Source organism: Mus musculus, chromosome 8, assembly GCF_000001635.26.
Source record: "Mus musculus strain C57BL/6J chromosome 8, GRCm38.p6 C57BL/6J".
NCBI classification, from domain to species: Eukaryota; Metazoa; Chordata; class Mammalia; order Rodentia; family Muridae; genus Mus; species Mus musculus.
Genome location: NC_000074.6, coordinates 48,133,305 through 48,144,214, shown reverse-complemented (window position 1 = coordinate 48,144,214; position 10,910 = coordinate 48,133,305). Strand labels below are relative to the sequence as shown.

The window sequence follows — 10,910 nt, the reverse complement described above, 5'->3', positions numbered from 1 at the left end:
TGTAAGCCAGCCCCAATTAAATGTTTTCCTTTATAAGAGTTGCCATGGTCATGGTGTCTATTCACAGCAATGAAACCCTAAGACACTCCCTTAGTCATGAGCAGATAATGTCTTTCTCTTTGACCAACAAAGGACCTCCTTCCCAATTTTCAATGGAAATATTTAACTCAACTTGGTCAAAGACAAGAACTTTTAATTCTTTGACCTCCATAAGGACCAGGCTTCTACATTAAAGTAACTCTGGCTCTAAGGGATAGCAATATCAACAGCAGGCACTAGCAAGTGTAGGTCACGTGTACATGGCTCAGGTGCCCGAAGCCCATCATTCAGTTTGAGGCTGGTTGAAGAGGGCTTCCTCAGTCTCAGTCTGGTGTCTGGCCAACAGTATCTGTTTGAAGCGGAGATTCCAATGCATGGTCAACACATGGTAAACACTGAGATTCAGCTACCTGAAAGAGTGTTGGCTAGAACCCTAGAGCTCTTGTGTAGGCCAATGTGCTATCTTTTCCTGTAAATGGCATCGGGCCCCAAGTCCTGGGCCTGGGGATGTTTTTGCCCGCACCTCTGCAGCTAGTCAGCCAAACAGCCAATCACCGCAGCCGCCAGACTCCATGAGTCTGCACAGAACTCCTCACTTGAGTTCTGTTCTTCCTCAGCTGTCCTGCTAATTACTTAGAAAACTACCATTTTTAGAGTGGCCTTACTGTTTTTAAAAACGTCGACTTCAAATGATAAAACTTGTCTAGTTCTAAAAGCAAGAAAATCTTTCCTCGAATCCCCTGGATTCTGTTATAAGGATTTATCATCCCCCACACCCCCAACTCCACTCCCCTTAGATGGGGCTTCTCTGTGCAGTCTTGGCTCTATTAGAACTCACTCCGCAGACCAGGGATGTGCCTATCTCCACTTCCCTCTCAGTTTGGGGGATTAAAGGCATGCATGTGCCACCAGAAAGCTTTTACGTCTCCCAGTGTAGCTGAGGGTGGACCTGAACTTGTCATGTGCCTGTTTCCACCTCCCACGTGTTAGGATTATGTATCTGCCTCTGCATTTGGCTTCATCCGAAATATTTTTAATCCTCTGGTAGATATAGACATTGGGAGACAGTTATCTCTGGCACATAAGAACTTCAGATCACTGGCCTCTAGAGGTATTATTATTAATTATTATGAATGAGATTTTTTTTCTGTGTTTCTGCTTGTCTTATATTGCTTTGTGTGCAATTAGGAAAGGTGGGTAATAAGTTAGATCATTTTTGTTGCTAGGACATGTGCGAGAGCGGGGAGGGGATGTATAAAATGCCGGGCAAACAGCTCCTACCGCTCTGCTCTACCTTTTGCCATTTAATGGAGTTCTGCCAGCAGTTCAGGGAGAGATGGTTTCCTCACTGCCCTTGATTAGCCATGACAGGCGGCCACAGCGGCTCTCAGATACAGACCACCCTCACCACAATTATCCAGAAATGCCTGCGAGGCAGAGAGAGTGCTCAGAACACCCTCCTTCTGGGAGGCTTCTCCTGAAGGCGACGGTTCAAAGCAACCCTCTATTAGCTGGAGCTTTGACATCCGCAGACTCCTCTGGACAGGACATTTCCGCTCCTCTTGGAGCCACGGCAGAAAGGACGACATAATTACCCACAATCCAGTCACCGGGAATCTGGGCTCAGCGAGGGTTCAGAGATGGAGGCTCAAGGCCCCCACATCCACGGTATCAGCACCTCAGAAACACCCGTGGCCTGTCACTATCTTCTCTTCAAACGAGGAAAAACGTGTGGTCTTTCACTACTATTCAACCTAACAAGCTGAGATAACAATGCAACAAAGTATCAAAATTAAGTAACTGTACTAAAATGACTTACTAGCCCTTAGACCTATCTGCAAACATGACACAAAAATTACCCTGGGCTAAGGAGGCTCACAACTAACTTCTAACGCGTAATAACAGACAGTTACAATCTTTGTGTCTTTTCTGATTTCTTTTTTCTATTTCTTTCTGTCCTATTTTTGAGGAAGAGGTTTGGAGAAGAGAAATAAATTGAGGAGGAAAAAAAGAATGTCCGAGACCTACCTCTCAGACTAACCAGAGAGACCAATCAATCCTACGGGCAAACTAGAAACAGGAGTCTGGGGGGCGACAGGGCCTTTTCCCACCACTGAAATCTGGCCTCAAAGGAGGAACACGGACAGGAAAATGCTCCGTTGGTAAAAACACTTCTTCTGGGGCTTCAGGCTCAAGCCTGAATTCAATCCCTGAAATTCACCCAAAAGCCAGATGTAACAGCACATGTCTGCGGGGCAGCCTGCTTCAGAACAAGGGGGACAGAGAGACCCCACAACTAGGAAGTTCTTCTCTGACCTCTACATGTGTCCCCTCACCCCAAACACCATTTTTAAGAGACCACAATGTAACCCCCCCCACCCCCTGGAGAGAATGGTATTGACACTTCAGGTATTCTCTGAGCACAAACCCGTGTAATGTGCTTTGCAGACAACACAGAAACTACACAAGCAGAGCTGGGCATATAGAATAAATATAAAAGCAAACACGTCTTGGTGCTGGATGATTTTAATAAAATTTTAACAATACTGGCAGAGATCCAAATTGTAAAAAAATGCTCCAGAATACGGAGTGTTAAAAAAAAAATCTTAGAAATGAAATAAAAACACATGAAAAAAAGACACTATTTTATCAAAGACACTGAGCGTGTCTGCTAGAAGTTAAATGAAATTAAAAACACAGTACGCAGTGGGGCACCCCCACCCACAATGGGGCAGCAGGCGTATGCTGCCTATGAAGCTGAAGGCACAAATGAGGATCTGGCATGGACCACCTCCAGGTACACAGTTTCCCACAGCCCTCTTATAGGACAGGAATTAATGTGCTCTCTGGTTATAGGGTGCCCTTGGAAATGAACCATGTTGGCATGTGGAGCAGGAGTGACATGTGTCCACACAGCAGGAGACACAGGATGGGGGAACGTCTCTCATCACCCATCCATATAGCTCCAGCTGTCACCGCAAAGCGCCTGGTCTAGGGGGAGTGATAGACTGTCTCCTCTAGGAACTACTTATGCCTCGGATAAATTTAACAGTGCTATGTGACCAACAAACCAAGGCTAAGAGGCTGGAACCGCAGGGGTCCCCTACCCTCCAGAGGGATGGTATGCTACTGCTCTGTGTAAGGCAGGAAAGTGTGACTTGAGGGGGACACTGTACTGATCATCTGCCAGGACACTGGGCCCTCCTCAACCTCATGTGACCAGGTGAGAGGTCCCCTCAACTCTACAGCAGGTGTGTTCATGTAGCTTTGTTCGGTCCTATTTGTTTTCCCAAGGGCGTGACAGGGTATGCTTCATTTGGGCCAGATGTTCACCTCAGTGTGCCTGTTCATCCCTGCTAAGAACGAGAAGCAATTATTTGTATGTCCTCCTACCCCGTGTAGCAGCAAGGAGCGGCTGTCGAAATATGGTGGATGACAGAGCTGACACTCTCTGGCAGACGGGCTCGGCGGAAGGGGAGAGACCTTCACTCCAGCTCCTGTGGGCAGGTCCCTTAGTTTCCAAACCAAACTACATCAACAGCTGAAACAGATGGAGCTCCACGTGACGGGTGAGAAGATTCCAAGTTTTATATTCTTTAGATGTTTAGTGTTGTGTTATTAAAAAGTTCCGTGGGACTTCAAGATGAAAGGCTTGGGGAGCCCCTTGTGTGTGTGTGTATGTGTGTGTGTGTGTGTGTGTGTGCACGCACGTGGTGGGGTGTCATCTTCTTCTGGGGCTTTAACGAGACGAAACTCACTGAGGCTTCTGACTCGGTCGGCTATTGATCGAATCAAAGTCAATGACAATCTTGCTGTACTTCGGTGTGAATTTTCTAAAAGTGAAGAACAAAATATGTAAAGGAACTGAATTATCCAATGAGTAGTTAGAGCAATTTGTTTATTTCAGTTTAAACTGTATTTCTAGTGCAGAAGGAAAAAAAATGCCCTGAGATTCTCTTGATATTTTATCTTTATAGGAGCCAATTATAGTGTGCCATACTGAGCGGAACACGGAGCAGAAGAGACTGTGACAGGAACGAGGCATGGGGTGGCTTGGCTTGCGCGTGCTTCAACTATCGGAGTTCATGAATTATCCGAGAGTCAAAGGATTTCTAACAAGTTACCAGCACAACATGATATCCGATTACAGTTTCCCCATTGTATTTATCTTATTTTCTAGGAAATTTCTGCAGCCAATTTGTGCAGCTCTAAAGCAAACACAGTAGATTTTCTTCTGCGTCAGACACACTGAAAGACAACCCGTTGGAGTGAGGGCAGATTTTTTTTAAAATCAAGTTCTACAAATGCAAATAATGAGTCCTCTAAATGTCTGTCTTCAACATGCTACAATAATTGAAGGCACGTGGGGACTTTTTAAAACAAGGAGATCACAGAACACGTCTGCAGCATTCTCTGTGGCCCCCGCTTCCGTTCCTGCCTGCGGGCTTTGCCTTGACTTCCTGCCCTGGCTCCCATGGTGTGAGACTGTACCCCGAAAGTCAAAGAAAGCCTCCTGCCTCAGTTGGTTTCAGTCAGTGTTTTATCAAGGCAAAACTAGGGCACACAGGACATGCAGCATGCAAAAAGCCTGGTTCTAGCTGCGCATGGTGGGTTTTGTCATTTGGGAGACCAGGGCAGGAGGCTACATAGCAGCTTGGGAAAAGCCTGATCATTCAGAGACCCTGCCTCAGAAAACAAAAAACTAAAACATCCCCTGTCTCTAAGAGCACAAGGAACAGGGTTGCCCATTGTACGCGTCGTATCACTGCTGGCCAGAAAGAGTGACAATCCGCAAGGCTTTCCATTCTAAAAACGATTTCTGGCCACTCATAAAAGATGGCAAAGCTTCCCAGTAAAACACAACCTCCACTCTGCAAAGACAATCGCCGAGATCGGAAGGGCCTCTGCTCTTAATTCAAAATGATGCTCAGGAAAGAATTCCTGGTGTCTCACCCTGGCGGGCCGCTTTCATCCTAAACTATCCCTGCTAGAGCCCTTACATATTCAAAAATTCATAAAGGCTCAGCGGTACCAGCCCAAAAGTTGTAAATTTTTAAATTTCTTGCTACTTGCATAATTAGTCTAAGCCTTGGAAAGTCACTAATATTAAAATATAATCATTAAACAGGCTGTCTCCAGATACTTCTGGAGTTAACTCCATACCCTAAAATAATCTTCAGAGGCTCGTGCCATCACACTTCCAAAGACGTTGCCACTCGTGGAAGGCAAAACCCCATGGGAGACACTAAACTTCAGGCTAGGCCACATGCGTGTCCACACCAGTTCCCCCGACCTACCTGAACGTAACCCCAGCCAACTTAAACAGGAGCCTGGCAGCTGTCGTCTCCTCGCTGTCGTGGTATTTATCCGACATGAAGATAACCTCTTTTATACCTGAACAGGTAACCGTGGGAGATGAGCACAGACAGAAACCATGGAAGACAGGCAGAGACGAAGCCCCATGCCTGTGATTAATTACCCTTTTCCAGTGAGCTTACAGTCGATGTCCAGTCACTAAAATGCTCATCTGCCATTTCCCAGGACAGCAGAGGGGGCTGTATTTAAGCCACCTTCCAGTCTTTATGGATTTTTTTTTCATGTTTTTTATTACAAATGCAAATGGAAAACATGTCAAACAGTCGAGCCTTGGTCCAATTAACAAGTTTTTTTTACTTCGGGTAAGGAAGTATTTTCACTCACAAAGCAACTACTTAACTCAAGAGGCTAATGTGGGAGCGGAGGGTGCTGGCTAATCCAGAGATCTGCAGCACCAGGCCTACTCGAGAAAGGCTCTGCCATCACCTTAGCCCAGTTCCAAGAAGGGTAGATCTGCTTCGTGGTCTCCCGAGGCAGCATGAACCTGAGAGTGAGGAGTCCCCAGGCCTTGTCCCGAGGGCTGCTCTGTGTGGGCTCTGTACTCCCTTCAGAGGGGATGAGCCGGCTGACCACAGAGCCCACACACTGCTCGCTGCACGCTCCCACTGCCGACCTCTTCATCTATAACCAGCAAAGGAAGCACCCCGAAAGGACAGGTTAACGGCAGCAGCTGCACGGACACCCAGAGAGTCCTTAACAGCGGCTGTGCTCCGCTAGCAGCCGACTTCTGATCCGACACACCAGGGGCTCGTGATAAACAGTCCCTTTAACCCATATATCTGGCTCAACATGCTAAGTCTTTAAATCTCAAACCGAGAGCTTTATGGAGATAAAGCATAGCTCATTCTTAGATGTGACAGTTCAAAAACAGGTGCAGCAGACAGACTGCAGCATGGCAGGTTATGGGAGATGCAACATATAAGGAAAAACTCAGGATCATGTCTGAGCCTCGTGATATTTATATGCAAAGATATGCTTAGATCCTCACGTATCCACCATGTATTAGATACAAATTAAAATTTGATATACAGACTCCCAGCTGACCTTGTTTCTGACAGAAGTGCATCCCCCTCCCTCCCCCCTAATCTATGCACAATATGTCAGAGGACGGTAAATTGACAGTAATTATATTCAATGCCTGTGTTGTTTTTTGGCAGCTTGCAGTTTAAGAAGTTGCAAACTAAATTAAAAACATGCTAAGAATCACAGAGGATGCAATTAAGTCTCGGAATACCTGGCACCACGCAGACGCAAAACACGAGAAATACCTTGCAAAGTTGATAGGGCAATTAATTTCGATCTAAACAATAACAATGGGAAGATCAAACCCGCCTGCATGCATGCAGGGAGCTGCTGCCGAGCGAGCGAGCGAGCGAGCGGGCTCCGATGCAGACGTGACAAATCCAGGGGAGGGCCGCTTCCTACCTGCCTGGATGATGAGTTTAGCACATTCGTTACACGGGAACAAGGCGACGTACATGCTGCAGCCCTTCACATCAGCCGAGTTCTTGTTCATGATGGCGTTCAGCTCGGCATGGCACACTGGGCAAGAGAAGAAGGACTTGGACTGTAGCTCATGAAAAGTCTACTAAGTATTTCTGTCACCACCTTGGAAATAGCATAGAACAGACTCCATAAAAACAAATCGATCAGAAACAGCGGCTAACTCCCGAGTGAGGGCCACCACGTGGTTTGTCTGGGTGGTGACTGCCAGGGAAGGGGAGCTGTCTGAGCAGCTGGCCTTGGTTTGTTAGCACCTAGAGCAGCCAGGAAGGGCTGAGGTCAAGTACCTTCACCCACCCTAGGCGGAGCAATACCTCACTGCTCCACAAGACCCTGGGGTATTAAATTGCCCACATAAAATGGCTCATTTGTGTCTTGATCTGCACACACAGGGATATTCAGCATGGCTGTTAGGAGGGCACCGGGCATAAGAACAAGTGAAGCTGAGAGATGCTATCCTGAGGGACCTGCTTCTCCTCGTCCTGCTCCGTCCACAAGAAAAACAGTTCGAGGATAACCAGCTCGATAATACTTCTCTATTTTGAAACCCTGCCTCAGAAAAACAAAAAACGAGAACAAAACAAAAACCCAAAGGGCCAAGAAGTGGGAGTGGGGGGGGAGGGGAGTGGGGGGGGCATGGAGGACTTTGGGGATAGCATTGGAAATGCAAATGAAGAAAATACCTAATAAAAAAAAGGAAAAAAACAAAAACAAAACAAAAACAAAAACAAAACCACACACACACATATCCACTTAATAGCAAGTTCTTTAAACACAAACCCACCCCCCATCCCCTGATTCCAGAGGATTATGCAGGCTTCCTAGCTTGAATTCAAGGTCAAAGGAAGAGCCCTCCTTTCTCTCCCACACCTACCAAAGCTGACCCAGTTCCCAGTTCCTTTAGTTAGCTAGCGGGTAAGGCTACCCGGCTACCCGCTAGCCACAGGAGTGAAATAAAGAAAACGCCAGGACAGAACTAGTTCTGAACCCCTCAGCCTGTCCCGCAGGCCTTCGACACGGCCATCACGTATCACTACTGAAGGCTTGCGTGTGTTATCTGTAACTCTCTTGCACACTCCTTAAAACAAGCACCTGGACATTTATCCCAGAGGAGCGTCCGCTGTTCCGCAGAGTGATGGTCAGAGAGACTTGCGATTTTTAAGAGAATCTAAGTGGGTTTAGATTAATGCTAATGCTGCTTGTATTCAAATGTTAATTTGCCCCCCCACCCCCACCCCCCAAAAAAACCCTGCTTGTAGCTTCAGGGAACCTGCCCCCCAGTTGGTTCTGGTTAGTAAATAAAAATGCCAACAGCCAATAGCTGGGAAGGACAAAGGTGGGTTTTTGGAATTGGGGGGGGGGGGGTGAGCAGGAGGAGGAAGATCTGCCATGCTGGGAGAGACTCCACCTCTGAGAAGAGTGGAGGACAGGGAGGCATGGCCACCGCGTGAAGAAGCAGAGCGAGTGAGGCCCACAAGAGCTGCCCAACTCGGTCCAGGGCAGCCAAGGTAAAGAGTTTAGTAATTCATAACTCAGGGTTATTGGCAGGAGCTGGATAAACCTCTCGGAGGTTAGGAAGTGGCCCAACTACTGTGCTGTTTAAGGCATATCGAAATACACAGGCTGTGTGCGTGTCTTTCATTCGAGAACACCGATCATTGAGGCGGGTAGCAAGACTGTTTACCGGAACTTAGATGTATTTAATTCTATAGATGGCGCCCGCATGTCCGGCAAGAACTCACTTTTAAAAATTAACTGGAGATTTCTGAATGGAATACGCATACCTTCCCTTTAAGATTAAGAGGGGGTTGGGGGGGGAGAATTGGTTTCTCAGGTAAGCTGAGTCGGGCCACGTGGTTCCTCCTCCTCCCCAAGCTGCGCAGGTTCGGAACTAGGATAGAAGTTCGTGCTAGTTTGACACACATGATTCTGGGGTTCATGGCTTAAGGCTAGGACACACACAGGCCAGCCCAGGGAGTGTGTCTTTCATTTGGGAACACAAACTGTTGAGACGGATAGTAAACCCACCAGAGGGATTTATTAAATATTAAATTCAACAAGAATCCTCGGATGAGGCAAGTGTGCAAACAAATTGGAAAGCTCTGAGATCCTCAATACACACTAGACACACAAACGCTTAACACAAGCAACTGGAGAGAGAATCGAGTCTCTGGCCATGGTCCAAACCATATGCCTAGAAAACAAATATGGGTACCCCCCCCCCCCCAAGAATGTCCTCTACCTACCCTCCATCTCCAACCACCAGCTTCCACATTCAACACTGATCGGCTAAGGTAAGAGCCATGCATATTCTAACCACACTTGCTCATATAGTCAGGTGCATTTACTTAGAAGCTCTTCAGGGTCAGAAGGATGAAGTACCAGCTTCTTGGTGTCACATGGGACAGGGACAACCTGTTCCCCAACTCTCAGTGCCAGATAGAGCCACGGGAAGGCAAGGAACAAGGAAAGGGTTGGAATGGCCACGTGGCCTTCAAGAGGTGTCCACAGCCCCCGCCCCCCCCGCCCCCCCGCCCCCCCCCCCCCCGTGACAAGATGACAGGATGCTAGCATTAACACTGCTCAGTGTTAAAAACAATTAGATATAATCGTTTCCTTTATGTCCCCCTTGGGGGCAGAGCCGAACCCTCTAAGTTCTTTGTAACTTCCCCCAGAGGCTAATGGCATGCCAGGGACATAATGGTGTCGAGTATTTATTGAATAAATAAAGGAGAAAGTGCAGATCCCAATTATTGATGGTTGACAGTTGGAAAGTGCAAAAGTTCTCTTCCATTCGGATATCAAAAAAAAAAAATCTCTTCACTCAGATATCAGAGATGGGCTCTCTCAATTAAGATGTGTTCTGTGATGGGGCCAGAGTTAACATTTGGAACTGTGAAGGCTCCAATTTGTTACTACTCAGCTTTACGGGACGGGATCCTCCTCTGTAGAAACTGTCACAGCGACTATGACTACCTTTGACTAGTTTGGGACAAAAGTTATCATTCGAAGATGAGGCTCGTTAGTGGAAACCACCCTAAGCAATATCATCATCTTGGGTAACATCTGACATGGCAGGCAACGAGGGGTTTATAGAACTAAGACACAGGAGTTCTAAACAGACGTTCTCAATCTCATCAAGTCACCGGACAAGCAATGCAATCCTGTGGATGGAGAGAATGAAGTCTGCAGGGTGACAGGAGTGGCTGTCAGACAGGACAGTTTACCACCCAGAAGCCTACACACTCAGTGACATGACAACAGATGAGACCATGTGATCTGAAGAGGGGACAAAGACCTGACTCCAGGTGCTCCTGCCCAGTCCTGCGCCCCTTTAACTTGAGAAACCACAACACACTATTCCCCCAGAACCCCTCCCTAACAAGGCCTGTCTGAATACTAGGAGCCTCCTGGACAGACACTTGCAGGTTCAGGCACTCCCCAACCTGGGGGGATCCCTCACCCTGGGACTCCCCATCTCAGTCTCACCTTGAAGCTCCCACACTTCCTCTGTCCAGGGTCTCTAATCTGCCCTTTTGCCTTTCCAGCCTAATGTCTGACTCTCAGGTTGGGGGGAGAGGGGAGCTCTCCACAGCCTCTGTATCACTGACACTCCTTCAAGCTTCGTACATCTGTGGAGAACCACTCACTTGGGCCTCGGGCCTGAAGCCCCACACTGTCAATGACAGTTTGAATGAATGTGGCCGCAAACTCACAGGGACTGCACTATTAAGAGGTGTGGCTTTGTTGTTGGAGTAGGTGTGGTTTTGTGGGAGGAAATAGGTCACCAGGGGTGAGCTTTGAGGTTTCAGAAGCTCAAGCCAGACCCAATATGTCTCAGCCTCTTCCTGCTGCCTCATGACCTGCGTGTAGAATTCTCAGCTACCTCGGCAGCACCATGCCTGCCTGGGTGAATGGATTAAACCTCTGACCAGTAAGCCAGCCCCAATTAGGTATTTCCTTTTAAAAGAACTGCCAGGGTCATGGTGTCT

At 47.5% G+C, this 10,910-nt stretch overlaps 1 protein-coding gene across 6 annotated transcripts in view; it reads right to left on the bottom strand.

Moving 5' to 3' along the window:
- Window positions 1–2,547: 2,547 nt before the first annotated feature.
- The window catches only part of Dctd (dCMP deaminase), a 42,576-nt gene continuing 34,213 nt past the window's right edge, over window positions 2,548–10,910 (bottom strand). For 4 of the 6 annotated variants that reach the window (NM_001161516.1, XM_006509442.4, NM_178788.4 and 1 more), the window contains exons 4-6: window positions 6,841–6,957; window positions 5,337–5,433; window positions 2,548–3,872 (exon numbers count right to left, since the gene is read on the bottom strand). In NM_001161516.1, the coding sequence (NP_001154988.1) occupies window positions 3,794–3,872; window positions 5,337–5,433; window positions 6,841–6,957 (293 nt within the window). In that variant the 3' untranslated portion in view covers window positions 2,548–3,793. Of the gene's footprint in view, window positions 3,873–5,336; window positions 6,037–6,840; window positions 6,958–10,910 lie in introns of all 6 variants that reach the window. The other 2 variants (XR_003947308.1, NR_027759.1) reach the window with 1 other exon arrangement.